At 37.6% G+C, this 23,766-nt stretch overlaps 1 protein-coding gene across 1 annotated transcript in view; it reads left to right on the top strand.

The window, feature by feature from the left end:
• LOC139728780 (uncharacterized) overlaps window positions 1-23,766 on the top strand; it is a 34,190-nt gene continuing 10,424 nt past the window's right edge. Inside the window, exons 1-13 of the mRNA XM_071639720.1 lie at window positions 1-51; window positions 1,376-1,430; window positions 2,742-2,753; window positions 5,939-6,107; window positions 8,680-8,813; window positions 11,967-12,025; window positions 14,879-15,023; window positions 15,533-15,666; window positions 16,515-16,668; window positions 17,636-17,750; window positions 18,599-18,701; window positions 21,621-21,821; window positions 22,668-22,742. Coding sequence (XP_071495821.1) covers window positions 1-51; window positions 1,376-1,430; window positions 2,742-2,753; window positions 5,939-6,107; window positions 8,680-8,813; window positions 11,967-12,025; window positions 14,879-15,023; window positions 15,533-15,666; window positions 16,515-16,668; window positions 17,636-17,750; window positions 18,599-18,701; window positions 21,621-21,821; window positions 22,668-22,742 — 1,407 coding nt within the window. The remainder of the gene's footprint in view (window positions 52-1,375; window positions 1,431-2,741; window positions 2,754-5,938; window positions 6,108-8,679; window positions 8,814-11,966; window positions 12,026-14,878; window positions 15,024-15,532; window positions 15,667-16,514; window positions 16,669-17,635; window positions 17,751-18,598; window positions 18,702-21,620; window positions 21,822-22,667; window positions 22,743-23,766) is intronic.

The raw sequence follows: 23,766 nt of genomic DNA, 5'->3' as shown, positions 1-23,766 counted from the left end.
ATGAGAGGCACGAAGCTGAGACATATTGCTGCGGAGTCCACGGCGATTTTGGTAAGTGCTTTCAATAAAAGTTTTGTTTGTCATAGTATACTGTACCCTCTCTGTCTGCTCTAGGTGAAGAAATTATTATTTGACAAATACATGATTAGAGCGCAATCACATTTGTGACCGAAATAGACTGGAAAGGCAGCAGTTTTCGTCAAATTCAAGCTTTTTGAACTCATAAGTTTTTTTTTTCTCTCTGAACTTCAATAGAAAATTCATGATAATGGGTAGAGAGACTGCGATATACAACATCTGGACTGATTTTTATGTTAGATTTCTTTTGATCTGTGACCTCTGAAGTTTTCACGTCATTTTTCCTCTAATGTTTTTTTTTTTCTCCTCAGAGTTTATAAACACCGACATTTTTTTTTTTTTTTTTGTAAAAGGTTCTGTTTAACATTGGCAACAGTGATTTAAAAAATGTTCAAGATATCATATTTTATTTTGATGCATACATGTGTAGGTCTGTTGTGTAACGAAACATCTTGCCATATAAAATTTTCGCAATGAAGCCTAAAATTTAAGGAGATATCATTATTTTTCTCAGGAAACCATAACTTTAGAAGGTTCAGTCTGAAAACACTTTTTCTATAACTATTGATCACATTTTGTGTATTGAACAATACTTAACATCGATTATACGGATTCACATTTTTACAGTGGTTGTATCTATCCCAAGCTCACATTATTAGATTTAATATAAAGCACTAATGCTGAGTTTTTGTTTGATCTGCAATTGGTAACTTATGCTATAGCCTCTGGCATGTCTAACTCTTTCTGTGCTGGGGACTTTGGACAGACTGTATTACTCTGTTTGGGTTTTCTATGCTAATCGGGACTCAAATCACACACAGGGTTGAAGCTGTCACAAAATAATGGCTGTTACCAGCTGTACAGACATTTGACAGAAATACCTAATGCCAAAATTTGGAGAATGGTGATAGGTGAAAGGGTTTAGCTGGAATGGGAAAAGAAAATATATTAGGGGATGCAGAAACAAATACGTCAGAAAGCAAAACCATACATAGAGATTTAATAACTAACTAATCCCTCTACCGACTTCTACATATAATCACTGATGACAAGTTTCGTTGGCATTTAAAGTAAAACGGGACTTGCGTGAATAACGCATTATGCGTACAAGACAGATAGGGTTTTTATTCATTATTCATCATGATAGGGAAACTATAAGACAGTATCATTATCATTTTGTTCTGTTTAGGTTTTTATTCATTATTCATCATGATAGTGTAACTTGGCATTATCTTTATTATTTTGTTTTGCTTAGTTTTCTGTTCATTTATTGAAAACGTTTGCTGTCTGTGCACAGGTCCTCGTTTACCTGGTAACAACAATGCCTATAGCTTCTGCCGCCATAAGCAAACGTGAGTCTTTCACTTTCTAATAGCGTTTTCGTGAATGCATAATGTACCTAAATGCATATAATATTGTATGTGTGCCTTTGGTTTTTGTCTTTGGAGGGTTTCGTCTCATCTCCCTGGTGTGATTCTGTTGATTCTTTCTATAGAAATCATGCAAAGTATACCTTTGAAATAAGGGAAGCAGAATATTCTATATCACATTTTTACGTAGTAATTATGAAAAATTATATCTTTGAAATACGGGAAACAAAAGCACAATGTACGTTGGAAGACTGCAAATAATAATTATAAGACCGCAAGTTTAGTGAAGGCCACTGTAAATTATGACGGTAATGCCTGCTGAAATATTGACGCTACTTTCAGCCATGCCTGTGCTTCATTTTACGACTCTGTCTCCTCCAAACCTCCCCGTCTCTTTCTCCCCCTCCATCTCTCCCTCCCTCTCTCTCTCTCTCTCTCTCTCTCTCTATCTATCTATCTATCTATCTATCTATCTATCTATCTATCTATCTATCTATCTATCACTATCTATCTATCTGTCCATCTATCTGTCTGTCTGTCGATCTACACTTTCTACATCTCTCACTACGCTCGACAAACCAACTTTCAATGCATTGCAACCTCCCTCGTCTTTGAGCGTTTTTGCTTGGAAGCGCAACGGTCACGAACGAACGTCTGATGGTCAACATCACACTCACTGCTACTTAATGTCACAGTACACGTATCTATTCAAAGCTGTTGCTATGGAAGTGAATGAAATGTGATCAAGTATTTATGATTTGTGTAGCACTGAGACAGATTGATCGCAAAAAGTTGTACCATTTCAGTGTTTCACTATATATTTGATGACATGTTTGCTATAGATGTTTGATGATTTCGTGATCATCACCTTTATAATCCATCTTTCAAATGCAATGTATTAATACAAAGCTTAAGCACGGTGTGTGTGACCTTGTGTGTCGGGTGGCCGCGTACCTAGTGCAAATGTATCATTGTGTGCACACAGTACATATACACATTATATACCCCTTGAGCATGATAGTACTTATTGCTTTTCGCTAAAACGGTTTTATATTTTGATACACTGATGTTGATTATTATTCATCAAGTCGAAGTGTAGCCTCCGAATTCTTATAATCAGAAACTGGACTTATTTATCAGCGAAACGTCGCGCGACTTAAGTTTCAAGTCTAGTTTCTGATTTATAAGAATTTTGAGATTTTATTTGATGTCACAAACATTCAACTTTGTCTTGAAGAATGATTTTTAAGAGCTTAACTTTCACTTTGCTTATTCTTACTTTCTCTTTGCCAGGTTTCGAGTCAGGTAAGTGAGTTTTTCTTGTTCGCCAGTTCGTGTGATTTCTTTTATCAGTATTTCATGCCTGTGGCTTATCCTAAGATTGAGGTGTGGAATTACATCAAGAAAAAAAAAATAGTAACAAAATTAGATAATGTTACAACTTGGATAGAATTAATCGCGCTCTATCTTGCACATAAGTGATATCGAACATGAAAAGAAGGAAATTGTTCCAGCGTCAGCACGAAAGGGTGATATCACGTTATTACCCTGATTGGTTCTATGTATTGAATAAAATTAGCGAAAACCTAATGCTACGATACAACTGCGGGTTCATCCCACGAGACCGACACCCACGAGTCATACAGTCCATGAGACCGACATCAGAAATAGGTCCATGAGTCATACAGCCCACTAGTTATAGGGCTCACGAGTCATACAGCCAATGAGTTCGACACTACGCACAAAAGGCTCACTAGACCGACACTACGCAAAGAAGGCTCACGAGACCGACAGGATGAACAGCGCCATCTACATGTCAATTACAACTTATATGTACCTGTACAGAATGTTCCATGAAGGGGAATAACATACTGGCAGGTGCAATTTCGTCACACTATCGAGCGAGACATTGTTACTAATTGAATAGCACCATCTACATATCAACGACATCAATATGTATGTCTACACGTGTGGCTTTTAGGGGGCAGTTCTGTCACGATACGGTGAGCGACATCGTTAGCGATTTTTTTTAATAGAATTGTACTCTTCATGGACCCCCCCCCCCCCCCCAGAAAAAAAAAAGGATATATAAAAGAGAACAAGAACGATGTACGGTTTGGTTTTAGATCTTTGATAATGTCCTCGTGCCGTTTTTAATAGGCTTTCCCAATTTCTATTAGATAGAGAAGATGGACAGGATGTAAGTTTTTTCCCTTCTCTTTCTCGCTTCACTAGTTAATAATTATAGTCCTTATTAGATATCCCACCCGCCTGCTAAGACGTTTTAGAGTTCAAATTTTCTCTGTAACTTAAAATGTATGACATTCAATGGATGAAAACTATTTATATCGCAAAGAATCACCTTGATTTGTGGCTTATGTTTGTAAAACTATTCTTCTCAAAACGGTACATTTTTCATGAAATAAAATATCTGTTTTTAGGGGAACATCTTCTTTTTCCGAATCCTTAACTCAGCCTAAGTAGACGATTACGTCATTTGTGTGAATTTATACTAAATCAACAATTTCGCAGATGACTACGCCCCCTCCAGATCATGTAAAGCAGGTGTGCACTGCAACATTGACCATTTTGTGAAAATTTTTCTTGTAAACTTCGTTTCACAGCTGGGTATATTTCTAGTTTTTTGATCTGAATGTCCACATGATTTTTTTTAATAAGTAAGTGTATAAGTGTTTTTGCGGAAAGGGAAACGAGGGTGTTATGGCAGTTATTGATATTAAAGTGGAAAGATCTGATGCACACGTTTACTGAATTTTGTTTATTTTTTCACAAACACACACACGAAATCAAAATTAAAGATCTTTAAAATTTCAGGGGGTGAGGGAGGGCAACTGACGGGGTAACACCCTAGCAACTTTCCTTTTCCTTCTCTCATATCTTCCTTATGCCATTATCTGGACACCCTATACATTTAATTGGTCTATAGGTGGCGCTGTTCATCCTGTCGGTCTCATGGACCTTTTTTTTTGCCCAGTGTCGGGTCTCGTGAGCCTCTTTTGTGTAGTTTCGGTCTCATGAGCCTTGTTTGCGTAGTGTCCGTCTCGTGAACCTTTTAAGCGTAGTGTCGGTCTCGTGGGCTTTGTTTGCGAAGTGTCGGACTCGTGAGTTTTTTGTGCGTAGTGTCGAACTCATGAGCCGTATAACTCGTGGGCTTATTTTACTTGATGTCGAACTCGTTGGCTTTATTTACTTAGTGTCGAACTCGTGGGTTGCATAACTACATTGTAGTGGGCTGTATGACTTGTGAACTGCATGGCTCGTGGGCTATAGGACTTGTAGGCTGTAAAACTCGTGGGCTGTATGACTCGTGGGTGTCGGTCTCGCGACGTGCACCCGATACAGCAACATGAATACATAAATTGGAAAGCTCAGTATGCCTAGTGACGAAACGAAGTATATCAATCCGTGCAACAAAGATTTACTTGTATCGTTCCTCTACCTGTCTGCAGAATTAGGGCAATATTGGAGCTGCCAACAAAAGGACTTAGCAATGTTTTTCGATATGTCATTCTGTTTCCTTTTGTCTTTCACTGTTATTGTATTCCGAATTGTGATTTGAATAGACAGAATCTGAAATTGAATATTGCAATGATTATGAGAAATTAACTTCTATAGTTATCTGCTCACACCCCCCCCCCCCCCCCCCCGTCGCCGTAAACAAACGCTTAACCTATTCATTTTTGAAATGATAGCCTATTATCTTTAACATTAGTAAGTTCAGGTTCAAGTTCAAGGTATTTTTTGAATTTATGCTTGAACTCCTTGGTTTTAGTAGGTCTGTAACTTTTTACAAAGATTTTGGTTTTGCTCAAGTAATGTATGCTTTCAGCGTGTATCAAAAATACTAGTAGATCATTATCGGTATCATATCAATTATATGCGTAAGGAAATAATGATGATGATGAAGATGATAATAGTAGTACAACAATTAACACTAACAAAAAATAACAATATGATAATGATAAACAAGATTAATTACTGTCATTAATGTGATAATCCTTATTGTTATTATCATTTGCATCATTTAAAGGGATCGCATAGTTTTAATTGAGACCTAATTTCAGGTTTCTAACATTTTTTGGTGAGATAATGAGAAACCTCTTATGAAATATGAAAGAGCATGTAATTCTATGAGGAATTCAACGTTTATTTGATGAAAATTGGTTTCGAAATGGCTGAGATATCAAAAGAGCAATTCTAATAAAGTTTGGGACCCACACTTTATTACGATCGCTTTGTTTTACTTTGTTTTTGGATGTTTCAGTCATTCCAAACCCGATTTTCATCAAATAAACTTTTAATTCCTCTTAAAATGGTATGCTCTGTACTATATCATAAGTGTTTTCTCGGTAACTCGCAAAAAGTTAAAAGTCCAATTCTCATCTCCACCAATACCGTATACCATCATAATCATATACACAGCCATCACGTAGATACGATTCATTATCATCATTTCGTTCGTCCCTAAGGTACTGGATGCCCGCCAAATTTTTACCGCTACGAAGACACGTGTTTCGGCGCCACCACGCTTCTCGAGTCAGACATGTCGAAGCCGTGTTTGAATCTCGGTGGCGCCCCGGGGACATGGAGCGACGACAAGGAGTTCGAGTTCCTGGTGTCGGTGCTGCCTACGAACAGGTAGTCCAAGTCTGCTTGATGTCCGGTGATAATGATATTTCTATCAAAATGCCTGTATATCTAAGTCTCTTTAAAGTAGATAATGTAAGTACATTATAACTGTAGAAACTGGTCTCTTGTTACTAATATGCAGGACAGTGTCATTTCAAAATAATATGTCGTCATTGCAAATATGTGTTTACATAATACAATTCTCATCAAAATTACAATTTCACACTTAGTTAACACGCCCATACATTTATGTATGTGTGTGTGTTTGATTAGATGACAAAGGAAAAGATGGTGCGTAACTTGGAGTTATTATAATTATACCCAATCTCATATAATGGATCGACACTAAGACCTTTCCCTGTTGGCCCGATATAAAATGAAAGTTAATAAAGATTTCTTTTGAATTTTAGCTGCACGATCGGGCCACCAACAGATAGTCTTTTTGAAAATTTGATGGTCCGACACCCTTTTAAGTGGCCCTGGGGCACCGGGCCATCGGCCACCGCTAATATCGAGGCCCTGTATAATTATATAGATATAATACATAACACAATCTATTGTCATGACAATGTGTGTATGTGCGAATAATGCTTTGGATAGCATATTATTAAGTCAAAGATATACAGTGAAATGATACATTCATTTATAGTATACAGACATAAAATAGAATAGAAGAGTGGATGGAAAGCTATCATTATTGACACTGACAAACAGGATATATCACATGATAGTGACAATGATTACTATTGGAGACTATGATAATGGGGATGAATAACCTGTTAAATCAAGACATCTTACCGAGAATTCGTGTTGACTGGTATTGGCATCTTCGCCACAGGCATTGCAATCGTATTAAATGGTAGAGCATCATTTTAACGTTAGTAATAATCAAAATCACACATCAAAGCTATGCCATTATGACTATAAATGCTAACTTTCGTTTAACACCATACCATGATTCCGGTCAGTGCCTACAGCATAAAGATTACGATTATGACAATACTACCGATGGAAATATTGGCACGAATGAATTACAGTACTATTGTAAGAAAACTGTTGAAAAATGATGTAACATATGTCTCTTCAGTGGCAAACATCTCTCACATGATAGCAACATTGAGACGTTTAATTTTCTAATTTTTATTCTCCTTCCAATTTGCTTATGAAAATATGTAGGTGTTTGGTTTGAATCGTTGAAAAAATATAGAGATTGTATGAGATCAGTTTATGACAAATGAGGTATCCATGGTAACATGGTATGATTGTGTTCTTCTGTCTCGTTCAACGCAAGAACATGAATTAAAATATCTTGGATAACAAGTATGACAAAATCATCTGAGCAAAACGCAAGAAATAGCTTAATCCTAATATCACTTTCGTGTATAATGAACATCAATTGTTGTTGCAGCCTCTACTTCACCACTTATCAGCTATATCGTATTTTCCTATGAATTACAACGGGACCCTATGTAATGATAACTTTAAAAATAGTGAATCAATCCAAATACAACTTCAGGGTACGAAACTATAACTCATTGCCCACATCTTACAGAAAACCCCATTCTAATTGATTTAGTGGTCAAAGAGAAATGAGGAATTTTGTAGAGCATGTCAGGAATCTCTTCCCTCCAAGTTCTGTCTATTGTGTTCACAAACAAAAGCATATAAGTGCTAAACTTGAAAGAACCACACTCATGACATGCTTTACAACAGTCCACATTTCTCTGCGACCGGTTACCAAATTGAATGGGGTTCTCTGCAAAATAGAGCTAAGATGTTATATTCTAAGACCCATGAGTAGCATTTAGACAGTTTAATCATATTTGGTGTTATCAATGCGAAAAATCTGATTGTAATTTTTTGGGGACATACTGTACAATAACCGAATAATGACTTTCAATCGTGAACAGCAAGTGTGCCTCGGATCTCCAATTCGACGCAAGCGAAGGCTGGTCGTGGGCGAGCGGTGAAAATTATAATCCGTTCATGTGAGTGTCATCAAATCAGATTCCTTTCATTTCATTATTTTAGTTTCTTTGCTTTGAGTATCTTTTAACAATTTACCAACTCTCTGCGAAATATCGTGATACGGATCACAAATATAGCTCAGATTTCCGTGTAAAAGAATACGTAATTTTAACGGGAAACATCATTATGATGCGAAGTAAGATTCGTTCATTTTCATCCTCCATTTCATTTGCGGTTTTTTTTTCGTTATTGTTCAAGAAACCTGCCGAATTGGAAACCGTCTTGAGTGTTCAGATTATGGCAACATCTGATTGGCAACTTTTACGGTGACTTTAATATAGTTTAGATTCGAGTGGTAGCGAAAAATGAGCGAAAATGATTAAATACTTTGTACCTTGTATCTAAAAATTTAAATCTGGACATTTTGTTGCATGTAATTTTGTATAATTTGAAGAAATTAAGTTCGATCAGAAATTCAGCAAATCCTTTGTTAGTTCACCACAACACTGCGCCCCACAACATAATGATGGACATAATGAACGTAATAATGGACATAATGATTATGTTCTGGTAAAGTGTATCACCGATGTTTCGGGTTCCGTCCGTGACGCAGGTCAAACGAGTTCCCCGACAAGCCTTCCATGGGATTGTGGAGCATTGTGACAACTGACCGGAAGTCACCCGTGTCATACGAGCTGACCACTGACCAGTCGAGAAGGTCCTGCACCATATGTGAGGTCAGACGAGGTAAACCGTTTGTATGCATATCATTGTGTATACGTATAGTGTATATATATATATATATATATATATAGGTATATGCATATCATAAAAAGACAGTGGAATCTATAATTGTTCCTTACTTTTTCGTTTAATTTGAATTTGAACCAATATGTGTTTACGTGACCACTGTTAAGAAAACAAGGAAAATAATAAACAGTGCTATAAAAAAAGAAAATGATAAGTTTTGTATTACAAGAGTTGTTTCTGGTGACAAGGAAATAACAGACAGTGTGATGATTGCAGATACATTTAACCTTTACTTTTCGCAGATTGGACATGATCTTGCCAATAAAATTCCTACTTGTCAAAAGAAATTCTATGAATTTCTTAAATTACCCAACTCAAATTCATTCTTTTTTGATCCGATTATTAGTTATGAAGTAAAAGATATCATTATGAATTTGGAAAGTAAAAGAAGCTCGGGACCTGATTGTATTGATAACGTTATTTTGAAAAATATATCTGAGAATATTGTTGAACCTTTAACTTACATTTTTAATTTGTCATTAAGCAGTGGTGTTGTTCCGCTACGAATGAAAATTGCTAAAGTAATCCCAATTTATAAGAAAGGTAACAAGGAAGATATTAGTAATTATAGACCAATTTCATTGTTGTCATCGTTTTCAAAATTGTTAGAAAAAGTTGTTTATTCTAGACTCCTTAAATTTCTTGATGTTTATGATATCATTTCTGATTCACAATTCGGTTTCCGCAAAGGACATAGCACTTCTCAAGCAATTCTCTCCTTTATTGAAAAAGTAGCCAAAGCAGTAGATAGGGCTAATCACACAGTGGGTGTCTTCCTGGACCTCTCCAAGGCCTTCGATACCATTGATCATAAAATATTACTTCATAAATTATGTCACTATGGTATACGTGGCAAGGCCTTGTAGTGATTCAGGAGTTACCTCTCTGATCGTAAACAGTACGTTTTTCTATCTGGTCAAAACTCCTGCAACCAATCTGTCAACTGTGGTGTTCCTCAGGGTAGTTTACTGGGACCTCTTTTATTCATTTTGTATATAAATGATGTAACAAATGTTTCCAATATTTTATCTTTTATACTTTTTGCTGATGACTCTAATGTTTTTCTTTCTCATTCAGATCCTCATATTTTGGTGGATTTGTTAAATTCTGAATTAAAGAAATTGTTATGTTGGATAAGGTCAAATAAGTTGTCTATAAATCTTCTTAAAACTAAATGTATATTATTTAGTAATATTTTAAATAATCTTCCTAATAATATAAAAATAGATGATATAGTTATAGATGAAGTTGCATCAATGAAGTTCTTAGGTTTGGTTATTGACAATAAACTTTCATGGAAGTCACATATTGATAGTATTTGTCACACAATACCTCGAAATATTGGTGTTATTAATAGAGTTAAATATTATTTTCCTATTCCCACCCTTTTAATGTTATATTCAGCTTTGATTTTACCTTATATGAATTATGGCATCATAGCTTGGGGGAACATCCACCATATCTCGACAGATTGTCCCGTCTCCAGAAAAAAGCTCTTCGAATAATTTGTCATGTTTCTTGGAGAGCCCACACCGATGTTTTATTTTCTGAAAACAAAATTTTAAAGATAACTGATATTTATTATTATTGTCTTGGCCAATTTATGTATAAACTTTCTAATAATTTGTTGCCGTCTGTCTTCACAAGCATGTTTGCGAGAAACCGCTCGTTCCATAAATATCCGACTCGTCACTCAGATGAATTCCATCTGCCTTTAACTAGAACTATGTTTACACAATCTATATTTACATTTGCTGGACCTAAATATTGGAACAACCTTTCTAACAGTTTAAGGACATCTCCAAGTTTAAGTTCTTTTAAGAGTAATCTGAAGAAAAATATATTGAATAGTTATAAGAATTGTTGATTCTTTATTGGTTGCAAAGAAGTGTAAAATCTAACCTTATATTCTGATGAAATTACAGCTAAGCGGCTCCATCCATCCACTACCTCTCGTGTCCTCGTATTTTTTTTTTGTCTCTTATCTTCACTCCACGCATTAAGCTGCTTTCTCCCCCCCCCCCCTCTCTCTCTCTCTCTCATACACACACACACACACACTCACACACACACACACACACACACACACATACTACTTTGTTTCTCTCCTCTCTTTTCCGGCATGACAGCGACTTAGTGTAGGGATTTGTTCAGGGTTTTGTTTCGGATAAGTTAAGTTATAGGTCTTTTTGTCTTAGTTCCTTTGTTTCATCCATTTTCAATGTTTATCAGTCAATCGATCATATAATTTCTTGTATTACGTGTGGGGGGAATGCAGCCTACAAGCTCAGCTTTTTAGCATTCCTCCCCATTTCCAACATTTTTCTATACCTACAAGTTTTCTGTAAATTTATCCTTTACTTTGTATGATGAAATTTATGCACTGTATTCAATTTTTGTAATATATTTATACGTTTTTGTTGGAAATGAAAAATAAATGAATGAATGAATGAATGAATGAATGAATGAATGAATGAATGAATGAATGAATGAATGAATTCGTCATACTAACATCAGTGAGAGCTAGAAAGTGCCTCGCCTATGAAGGCGTGGCCGCTGCTGTCAGAGGGACTTGAACCCGGAACCTCGTGAGTGATGATCCCAGATATTATTCACTAAGCCAAAATAATGGTATACAGTTCGTTATTCCGAACTTTCTAATCCGAAAATGAAATAAGGTTCGTTATTCCTAAGGTTCCTTATTCCAAGGGTTCCAATAAATGAAATGCGGCTTGATATTTCGAAGGCTTGTTAATCCGCAAATGTAATAGGTAGTTTAATGTTTCCAGGTTAGCATGCCTGTACAGTGACGGGGCATTAAACTGCACATTACTTGAATATGAGACCGTTCTGAAGCAAATCATTTTCACACAACAATAGATATAATGTACTCTTAACTGAATCCCACAAGAATTGGAACAATCATCCCCCAGCATTTCCACTGATTCCCACTGATCAGTTACTAGCCATCCCCTTTAAGCATTCTTAAAAGCATTTTCGATTGCACGTAGCCACTCCCCCCCCCCCCCAAAAAAAAAGGTACTATTCTGTCATATATCACAACATATTTCACATTATCTTTATGTGCAGTAAATTCCATCTACCACGACGCGTCGGTGTACTACCCAATGGACAGATGGCATGAGCGGGTAATAGTCTTAAATTTCTCTGAAATTCACCATTTCACTTCAAATTATATACAAAATAAAGCTATGTATTGTAAGAGATATTTGTACGTATCCAATTACGCTTTTTGCAGTTCGTTTCATTGGTTTCTAAGAGCGACTGGTTAGTTAGTAAGAATGTTATATACAGTAACTGTGAAATATTAAAGGGGAATTCTGTACCAGTTATATAATTAAATGTGATTTTATTCCTGGTTAAATAATTTCAAAATAATGATTATAGTCAGATGTATCAAGATCAAGATAATATCAAGGAATCGACTAGAGAAGTATGTGAAGAAGTGTTTGACAAGTATGTTTTCACTGGGCATATAGGTACAACAGGCGTTAGAAATATCAGGGGTGAAAAACAATAGCTGAAATTATATGTAAACGAGTGAGATAACCATGGAAACGCTTTTAGGGGAAGGATTTACGACACCTCCGGTGAATTAATCATGGAATTCGGGATGATCTTTTAGTAGTTTGCCAAGATGTATCTAGATCAAATTGACAATGGAAACCTCTCACCTAACACGTTTTCTTACCTATTTACTGCTGGTTTTACTCACTCGTGTATACGTTTACAGCTGCGAAGAAGAGCCGCATAAGAGCGTTTTATTAGAGATGCCTAACCTGTCGAACCAAGTAAATGACATTATGATCAATTTCATAACTGTTCTCATTTAAAGTAGGCCTACTCTTCTTGCTCGTAGCGATAAATCTACATAATATACAGACATCCCCTTCTGTAAATGTCCTCTCGCATTCGTCTGTGTCCATTATTCCCTTTGTGCTGTACCCCTCGATCGGCTTAATGCTATTCGAGGTTCAAGTGTTGTCTTTTTTTTATTGTGTGTGTGTGTGTGTGTGCGTGTTTGTGTGTGTTTGTGCGAGTGTGTGCGTGTGTATGTGTTTATGTATATGTATGCGTGCATTTACCCATGGTGTAAAACGAGGACACACATGCGAACTTTAATAATAATAATAATAATAATTAGACAAATTTGTATAGCGCAGCTACTATGTAAATATACTCTACTGCGCTGTGATGTAACAGAGCTCCTGTCACTGATTAGACACACGAAAAACTTTACATTTAAACCGAGGACACACAGAGAACCGAGGACGTCCTCGGTACGCAGACCAGTCCGAACGGTCCTCTTTTGCATGTTTTTGCATGTAGGGGTCCATGTTTGTAGGTCCTCAATTAGCATTATTGTAATAAGTCCTCGGATGGATGGTAATATACGAATGAGTCCTCGGTTGACAAGAGTCCTACACACACACAGGTCCGTCTATGTGTTAGATCAAAAGAATTATACAACATATGTATACATGTAGATCCTTTCCATCTGATTGGATGAATGCGGGTTACATGACATTCAGAAGTGCTTCGCGTGGTTGAATAGAACGGTTAAATATGCACGCTCATGTAACATTCGGAACCGTCGCACTCACAAACATTGAATATTTGTATGATATTGATATTGTATAGTTACAGATGATAGTTTCAAAGATCAGTGGCAAGAGCAGCGGTACTTCTGGTATTATATGTGAGTGAAATAAGTCAAAGGGGGGGGGGGTTCAGCTGAGAATTAGTGAAAATTAAACTAACCTAAAAAAAAACACCTAATGTATTTTACATTATGACGAATACACTAAAACACTTTTTTTTTTTACAATAGCAAAATGTACATAATTTTCCTGTTACGTTATCATTCGTACACATAATTTGTGTTTTGAAATCTATCACTTTGCACTATACATTTCTCTTTTTGGCTGAAATAAAGTATTAATTAAATTGAGAAAAAACAATCTGAACTTGAAATGAAAAGAGTCTGCTTAAATACAGTCCCCTCGCTTAGAAACTGAAGTTGAAGATAGGAATATCGAGGAAAAGATGGTCATAAACTTAGGATTTAATTTTCCTTGACGTCAAACAAAATACAAGAGAAATGCATCTCTGTAGTGATGACCTATAGACGTTATTCAGCTTGAGTACAATCTGTTATTGGGATGCACTTTGAGAACACTTCCCATGCATGATTTTTGAGAGAACGACTTCTGCATTGTTCAACAATAGGCCCGAAAGATTATCTTGACGTACAGATTTTATCAGGCCAGATAAAACATAACATTTGAATGAATTGGTTGAATTATGATAAAGATAGTGATAATGAAAACCACGATGATGATAATGATAGTCATAATGGTTATCAATAAATGATTGTATGTCTTCTTCTCCTTCTTCTCCTCCTTTCTCATCATCTTCCTATTTAAATATTGTTGTAATAATAATAATGATAACAATAATCTTTATTAAGATAATTAACGGTAATAATAATTGTTATTGCAGTTATTATTATTATTATTATTGTTGTTATTGTTATTATTACTATTACTATTATTGTTATTACTATCATCATTATTATTATTGTTGTTATTGTTATTGTTATTGTTATTACTATCATCATTATTATTATTGTTATTGAAATCTTCATTGTCAACATTATCATTATTGCATCGTCAATGTTATATTATTGTCACCATAACTGCTTTGATCAGTGCTTTACAGCCGTAACAATTATTTAATATTCTTTAAATCAAACATCACTGTGTTCATGAATCACGGGACAGTATAGTGAAAATGCTCATTGCCGAAGAATACAATTTATTGCATCAGCATACTCAGTATCAGTAAACCGAATTGTCTTTCAATAGACTTTAATAAAATCAGATTAATGGTATATCTGATTCCCTCGAGAAGTTTGTCTTTGCCTTTGACAACAGTACTCTCCATCCATTTGATGTTCCATCCGATCTCTCTGTGAGCAGCAATTCTTCGACGCCATTACAGGCCAGTGGGTCGGTGAGGCTTCGGGGAACAACTTGTTGCTGAAAAAATCCCACGGAAATTTGGAGAACGCCATCCACGTCGAGCACCCGTCCTCTCGCTTCAGTCTAGACACAAACTTAGGTGGTAAGTCAGATTTTTCCCCCTCTTCTTCCTTCCCCCCCCCCCCCCTCCCCCTCCCATCGGACGTAGTGTGGTTTAGTGGATGCGGCAATAGACTCTTTAATAGGAGACCATGATAATTATGTTCGAATCGCTTCCCTTCCTTTAATAGACAGAATTATTCTACCTTATAAGCTCAGGGCAGTATTGTAAAAAGTCTATAGGCCTACATGACGATTCCAGAGTATTATTTACCTGGCTCTATGGAAGAAGAGTGCTTAACATTAATGACGCTACTCTCTGAAGATAGAACCATCATGAATTTCGCAATTTTGTGATGTAATCAGAGGGCTGTCAAATATAAAAAGCCTTTTAATTGGCGTCAAACAGTCGATTTCATTGATATGATAATTCCATTGATCGATTATATCAAACTGTTAATATAATAATTTGTTCAACTTTCTTTCTACTGCTTATCTATCTATATATCTATCTACCCACCTAACTACCTATCTCATTGTCTAATGAATAAGACGATGCAGTTATCTCGGACACGTGTGAGGATGGCTCGTGCTACTCGGATGGTACCACGGTGTCCTTTTGGGTCAACCTACCCCCTTCGGACGAGAATGCTACAGACGACCGTTTCACCTGTCTCGTCAGAACTGCGGGTATGGGAAAAAAGACATCAATAAATAAACGAAACAAAAGTAAAAAGAAAAAATAACGAAGCTGTTATGGCTCCATAGAAATGACCACTGATGCACAATGTATTTTGAGGTCTTTAGGTTCGAATCACTTTGACAACAGATATGTAAAACGCCCTTTTGCAATTCACGTTTCCTCATTGCCTATGCCTGATATTCTTCAAGGCTGAGGACATAGACAAGCTGATAATTTCTGTGGTCCCAGTCAGCGTTATCATCGCAGTTCTGAGTGCGATAAGATACTCATTATCCTTAATATTGTTAGCATCTTAATGATAATTTATTATCATTGTCATCTGTCATTTTTTAGTCTATTATCGTCATTACTGTATTATCATTGTATTATCATAAGGGCGGTGATAATTATAATCTGTCGGTAGCGCGTCTGCCTCCAGATCCAAGGGTACCTGGTTCGATTCCCGAGTCTCACTGAGCGTTGTTGTGTGTAAGCATTCTACCCCCTCAGTATTAAAGAGGCAATAGGGCATTAAATAAAAGGTCCCGTGTGCGAATTACCCTTGATTCATGCACGTAAAAGATCCCGCTTCATCCATTCATCGCAAAGAGCAGGGTGCTAACCCGTTGAAGGGGTCCCGTACCCACCCACAAAAGAAAACAGGCGAATGATGCCGACCCCTCGTGGTTCGTCCCAGGTGACTAGCAATATTTAGCAAACGGTAACCAGGCACAATGTGCCATATGCTTCAATGAATGGTGTTATCATCATTATTTTTTAGAACTATTGTATTGTTATCATCAGCATTATTACTAATATTAACATCATTATCATTGTTCACACCAAATGGAGCAGAGGAGGTCGAATACACGAAACTACTCTTTCTGTCAGTACGCCGAGAACGACGCCATAATGACCACGGGCTCGCAGACCTGGTCGCTGTTTCAGGATATCGTCGATAACGAAGTGACAACGTGGGCGTTTGTCGTCGCGTCGTGGGTGAACGGTAGTTCATAAACAATTACTAAAATGCCTCACTACTCCATGATAAAATGAGCCTTGAATGTTTCATCTTCTTTATTTTGTGACCAAAAATTCATCGGAGTAAAGCAATCAAAGCAATCGAATGTTAGAAATGAAGAAAAAAAAAAAGTTTTCGCAATTACGGAGTCAATTTGGTTTGTTGTATCCATCAACTACGACGCTGCCAAAGTGATATAACGAAATCCAATACACAATTCATATTGTAAATAGATGAATAGACCATTGCCATTATCCGTTGTATGTTACAGACGTTCAGTACGTGTGTCTTTGACTATGCCCATTACCCCATTACCCTTTTTTTTTTGGTGTAAGAGACGTTCTGTGATAATATGGGTGTGTTTTTGGCTGAACTCCATTATCCTTTATCCGTTTTATGGTAGAGACATCTCGTGGGCGTGTCTCTGAATAACCCCTTTTCCCATTACCCTTTGTTTGCTATGAGAGACGTTCCGTGATAACATAGGTGTGTGTTTGGCTAATAATCCATTATCCTTTATCCGTTGTACGGCATAAAGAGACGTTCCGGGGGTGTGTCTTTGACTAATCACATTACCCATTACCCTTTGTTTGGTGTAAGAGACGTTCTGTGATAATATAGGTGTGTTTTGGCTAAACTCCATTACCCTTTATCCGCTTTTATGGTAGAGACCTTCCGGGTGTGTGTGTGTGTGTGTGTGTGTGTGTGTCCGAATAATCCTATGACCCATTGCCCTTTGTTTGGTATAGGAGACGTTCCGTGAAAATATGGGTGTATCTTTGGCTAATACTCCATTATACCGTTTATCCGTTGTATGGTACAAGAGACGTTCCGGGGTGTGTCTTTGACTAACCCCATTATCCATTACCTTTGTTTGGTATGACAGACGTTCTGTGATAATATAGGTGTGTCTCTGGCTAAACTCCATTACCCTTTATCCGTTTTATGGTAGAGACCTTCCGGGGGTGTGTCTGGCCGCGAGAGATGCAGTGCTACGTCTGTCACTCCTCTTCCCATCTGCCGGGGCTGCATGACGAGGTTCACCGCGCTCGGCTCCATTTCGGCTGGTGAGGCGAAAGCACCAAAAAGTTGACTGACGGTGCTTCATGAATATCTTAAATCTTTATTGTTAACCATAGCATCGTTATCATCACCACATTTGAGATGTCCTTCATTCCCTTCGTCTGTTTTCGGTTCTATTATTTCTTCGTTCTGCTTATTTTTGCTTCTGTTACACTCCCCTTTATCATCGTCATTATCACCATCTTCTACCACTACTCCCTCCAACACTATACTGTTGCTACTCCTTCCTCTTTTCCTTCTTCTTCTTCTCTCTTGCATTCTTTTCTAACCATCAATTTTCCTTTCTTTTGTTTACTTTGTCTATTCCTTGTTCTCCTCTGCTTTCTTCGAAATCAGTAACATTTATACGCTTATTTTTTTCTATTTCATGGATGTGGTATAATGCTACCAAAAATATATAGTGTTACAGACGTAGGCCTACCTAGCTTTTTCGACAGAAAACTTAGTTTTCATGTAGTGTGTAAACATGATAGGTATAAATTGCGATGTGTAGCCATTTACAAACATATATAGCATCTGTATGCATAGGTACATCTTGTATATAATCAAATACATTCCTAGACCCTCAAACCCAAAGACCTCTTTGCTCATACCGGATATGGGTTATGGCCAAAGATATTTTATAGGGTTATCTTTTTGTATGGCGCACTGTTGGCTATGACAGACGCATCTATATTGTGTTCAAATTGATGTACACATAGAATTAATAGCAGTTCTAAGAGTGATCGCGCTATACTACCCTCGATGACTGTTAAAACACGATTTGCATTACGCAGACAGCAATAACAGTTTTACGTTCACATTTCACCCAAATCCAACTGTGGTTATACAGGGCCAGAGCGACGTTCGATGAGTTCGCTGTGTGGCACCGTCCGTTGGAGGACTCCGAAATCATTCACCTCTTCAACCAAACCGAACGTAAGGAATCCCACAATGCAACGCATCAATGCCTCTTTGAAATTCTTCTAAACGGACTCTATCCTCGAACTATCAAAAATATTATGGATATTATGTAGCAGACTCTTACTTTTAAGGCCGTGTGAGCGTATGTCCCATCTCCCTCCAAAACAAAAAGATAATCCGGAGGAGCAGAATTACAGAATAGCAAAATCAACCTTTATACACTCGACTCAAGATTTTTCTCCGTCGAGGGTGTTAGGTAGCCATGATGGATGATGATGTTTTCAAAAGTGAATTGTTGAATTGTACCATGCAGAAACAATAAAATGAAATGGAACAAAATGAAATACGATGCAAAGAGGACAAAGCGATTACCAAGATATCTGGGGGCTGTTTCAATAAGAGTGAGCGCAAGTTGCGATTAATCGCAAATTGCGTTTCATTAACAACTTTGCTATCGATCACACGTAACACTCAATCTACTGTCACTTGTGAGTATTTCATAAAATTCAGGAAGAATCTTTGATTTGATCTGGAAACTCTGTAACTCTTTCTTCAGTTTCTCATCGTAACTTTTTGCAGCAGTTTTTCCCTGTTATGATACAGAATGTTCAAACGTGAACATTAACACATATTCACAACTCATCTCCACGAAAATACCTCACATCTTGCACAATGCACAATGCACCGCTGCACTTTTTCCCCTCATTCTTCCCTCCCTTTCTCCTTGTCGCCACTCAGTGAGTGGTGACTTATATGTTATATTCTTACAATGTTGTATTGTTTAGACAATCATTTCTGAGGCCGTTGTCCTTGTCAAGCGCTTGCTTATGATGATGGTCTCCTGAATTTCTATACATCAAGAATTGCCTGATTTGTCTTTGAGCAAGAGATATACTGTAACTTAATATGTTTGCATAAATGTATGCACAAAATAGTTTGTTTTCATTTTGAATTGTGTCAGGGGGAAAAAAAGTTGAATATTTGAATTAATCATGTATTTGTTCTATTTGTCAGATTCAATTTATACTGTGCTCAATTTGTTTGTTCAATTGACTTTGTACTTCATTTATGTATGAAAAAGAAATTCAGAAATGAAATCAGAATCAGAATGGTTTGATTTACTTGATAATCTTTGCTTTAATCTGGAAACTGTTGTTCTTCAGTTTATTATCGTAACTTTTTGCAACAGCTTTTCCCTGTTATAATATCAAATGATTTGATTTACTTGGTAATCTCTGCTTTAATCTGTAAACTCTATAACCTTTTCCTCAGCTTCTCATCGAAACTTTTCGCAGCAGCTTTTCCCTGTTCTGATGTCGAATGATTTGATTTACTTGATTTACTGACTTTTTAGTTTCTTCATGCGTCATCTTCTAAGACATTGGACACAAATAGTAAAATAAGGAATTCCCTTCTCAATGACGTTAAATTTTCTCGCAGAAATCAGTGTTCGTACTATAGGATTATTCCTGAGCTCGTAAGTGGTCTTTTTTTCAAATCTTGCTCGTTTGTTTCTTTGTCTGTTTTTCTGTTAATAATTTAATTTGTTTGTTCTGTTTGTTTGTTTTTGGTGTGCATTGTTCACGTACTGTCGCATGCGCTACACATGAAATCGTTCATGAGCAGTTTACGAAATTTATATGACCAAGCTACCGCCAACTGACTGTAAGTCAATGGGACAATGAGAATAAAGTTAGTGCCTGGCCTATTTAGGGCACAGCGGGTCACTGACTCTAAACAATCGGGAACCATACCGTGGTCTTTTGTTATCTTCTGAGCAACAGCGGCTCATGCAACAAAGGATCTAAAAGAATGAAAACATGAATCTATGAGAGCTAGTGTAAATATTCAATATTAACCACTGATCACCTCATCTAGGTGTAAGCTCCGTTATGTAGCTACAATTTTTTTTTCAGGTTTCATAGGACTTTTATCTGTGTTTCTGGCATTTCTGGCATATGTTTGACAATGTTTTCATTGCTCCAGGTAAGTGCCTTGGAATGGTCTTTAATTAGATATATTCTTTTTTATCTGCGTTTTCATCAGATTTTTTTTGGACTGTTTCACTGTTTGAATTCCTATATAAATGCATAAGCGCTGGATACTGCAATGTTACATTGAACTAAATCTATAGGTAGGCCTACTGCTTTGGACTCTATCGCTGATATAAGCAGTGGCGGATCCAGAGGGGGGCGCAACCGGCGCACGCCCCCCCTTTATTTTTCGTTAAAAACAAAAGAAATAAAAAGAAAAAACATGAAATGAAACCCGGAAGTGGCACCAGAAATATTAGTCACGTCCCCACCCCCACCCCCCCCCCCCCCGCTTTACAGAATTCCTGGATCCGCCCCTGATAAGCTATATTCTCACGACCACAAGCAATTGGTTCAACAACAACTGCTACCCTAAATCCCCATCTTTTGCTTCCGCTGCAGCAACCTCTACTCTCACTGGTGCCACTATTGCTAGAGCTCCTTTGTTGTCACTCCATAAAATCTACAGCAGTATATACGGAGGATTTTGATTATGCTACGATTTCATATACGTACATTCACATTCGTACGTACATTCACATTCGTACATACACACGCATGCATACATACATACGTACATACGTACATACATACAGACATCTTCCTCTGACACATTTACCTGCTGCCGATCATCACAAACACACATGCCTGCATGCATTCATTTTCATAAATTACACGTACACTAAGCATCTGGGTCCTGTTTTATGAACAGTTAAAATTGATTATATAGTTGATTTCAACTGTAAGTCTATGGCAGCCTGTGTGGAAAGGAAATTCAAAATCGATTTTATCTTTTGATAAAACGGAGCCCAGGTCCACCCCTCCAATACGGCACAGACCGTTTACACTACCATAACGTTTATCCTACCAAAACAATACTAATACATTTTCATTGCTCTGTTCGACATTGTTGTCCAGCTCGACGACCTCCAATCCAGAGGCACCCTGACTCCGGACGAGACCAAGGTCATTCTCGACAGCAGCCTCCGTTTCGTCCAGACCAACTATTCGCTGACATCGGCCGACGAGCTCCAAGCCGTCAGCCGGCTGGTGGTCGGTACGATCGGTCAGTCCAGAAACAACAACTCCGGGGTGGATCTCCTTCTCGAGAATCTGCAGGTGAGCCATCAGCAACGGTGACAGCCAAGCCTATAGGCCTATCTTTTGATTCGTTCTTGGCTTCGAAACGTTAGCCTGGCGTCACACTGTTCCGAAATTGGCACAGGATCATTATGAATATGGAATGTTCAATTCGCGCTAAGGTGAAAGTGATGGCTGAAGACTGATCAATGGCAAAAGCAAGTCTACGATCTTCTGTTGGCAGCCTGAGAAGCTCCACGAGCGGTTATACGATGGGTTTAAGAGGCCTTCACGAATAACTCGATGTTTATACGATCAGAGCCGAATCTGAACATTTCTTGTATCGTGTGTCCATCTTTGCTCAACTTTGGCACAGTGTGACGCCTGCGTCAGTGCGTTGCTCATGAGAAAATCGGAAACCCCTTCAACGGGAAAACAGCCTATATGGGAGGAAAAACTCCTCCCCCCCCCCCCCCCCCGATCATTCCCGGCTAAAGCGGGGATCATTGTACGGCTTTCAAGTCATCAGCCACCTTCGTGACAGTTCTTTTTTTCTGTCTTCCTTCACTCTCTCAGTTAAGTGTCTACCGAGTAAATTGTGTTGACATTTTGTACTCTTTCCTCTCAATGTCATTCGTTATTACCAAAATCGTTGATTTTTCTCATAACTTTACAAAGTAGTGTATCATTAATGAAATTAGAAATATCATCATGCATGGTATTCTTCTTGTCGAAGTTCATTCAATGCTTCTTCTTGGAGTTAACTTTTCCTGGAAGATCGACCATTATTCTGTCAACGTGAATGTAAAGTAACAGAATGACAACGGTGATGACTGTTCTTCTTATTGTTTGCTTGATTTTTGCTTTTTTTTCTGTCTGACACAGACCGCTTTGGATATAGTGAGCGAACTCACTGACAGCACGCACAAGAAACTATGGACACTTACGACTAGTGATACGGTGAGGATAGTCTAAAAATTCACACAGGTATGGTATTACTGGACAGCATGTTAATTCCGGACGCACATCTCTGCGTAACGACATTTAATCCCTGCGGGATTTCGAAGACTAGCCTCACAGGGCGTTGAATTGAATGGGCCGAAATAGCCAAACTTGCGACATAAAAATGTAGAAACGCGAAGAAATTCACATTTAAGCTCAGATCTAAAAAAAGATGTCGATTTATCACACGATTTTATTGCGTAAATTGTTCAAAATGCTCATGGTACACCTTTTAGCGTACAATACGAACTTTGAGCCTCATTTGCCGATTTTTTCTTTGTAGTCAGCTCGGTACGAATGTGTACGATAAATCGTGGGTATGAATTTGGATTCCAAAGACGTACGTGATTATTCCATTGGCGAAAATCGTAATTTTACATTATTTTTTACTGAAAAGTGTACGTAACTAGTGCTATTTTTGGCCAAAATTTCATCTTTTGAGTACGGAATTCAGAGCCAGAAAAAAAATATTCAGATGATACAATCCACTCTCCAATAGATACTAGCACCTTGTCTACGCTAGGCCATCCGTTGTTTGATTAATTCCATAAATTGTTGCGCCGGACTTGTTGTCGCCATGACAACAAGTAAAGTGCCTTATCAAGTAGAAGAAAAAAAAGAAGAAAAAGTTATTTATGCCCGCGCGCACATGCTTTAAAAGGGACATCTCGTTGAAGCCTGGTGGCGACCCTAGTCTCCCTAGTTGCTATGGAAACGTCTCCGCGACGTCTCCATAGCAACGGCAAAGTCGCGGAGTCTATTAAATTTTTATGAGGTCTGCGAGACGTCTCCGCTAACCTTTCGGAGACCCATCTGCGACGTCATGGAAACGTCTCGGCGACATCTCGGCAACTTGCAGGCGAGTAGCTTATCGTCTTATTTGAAAATCCCCTTCTTGGTGAGAGCGCTAACAATTTTTTAGCCTTTCGACTCGCAAGAGTCCTTGGGAAAGACTCCGCGAACTGACCAATGATTATTATAC

The sequence above is a fragment of the Diadema antillarum genome, unplaced genomic scaffold (assembly GCF_040938485.1).
Source record: "Diadema antillarum isolate AM-2024a unplaced genomic scaffold, OU_Dant_1.0 seq00000197_RagTag, whole genome shotgun sequence".
Taxonomy (NCBI): Eukaryota; Metazoa; Echinodermata; class Echinoidea; order Diadematoida; family Diadematidae; genus Diadema; species Diadema antillarum.
The sequence above is the reverse complement of the archived record's forward strand: the minus strand, read 5'-3'. Positions and strand labels throughout refer to the sequence as shown.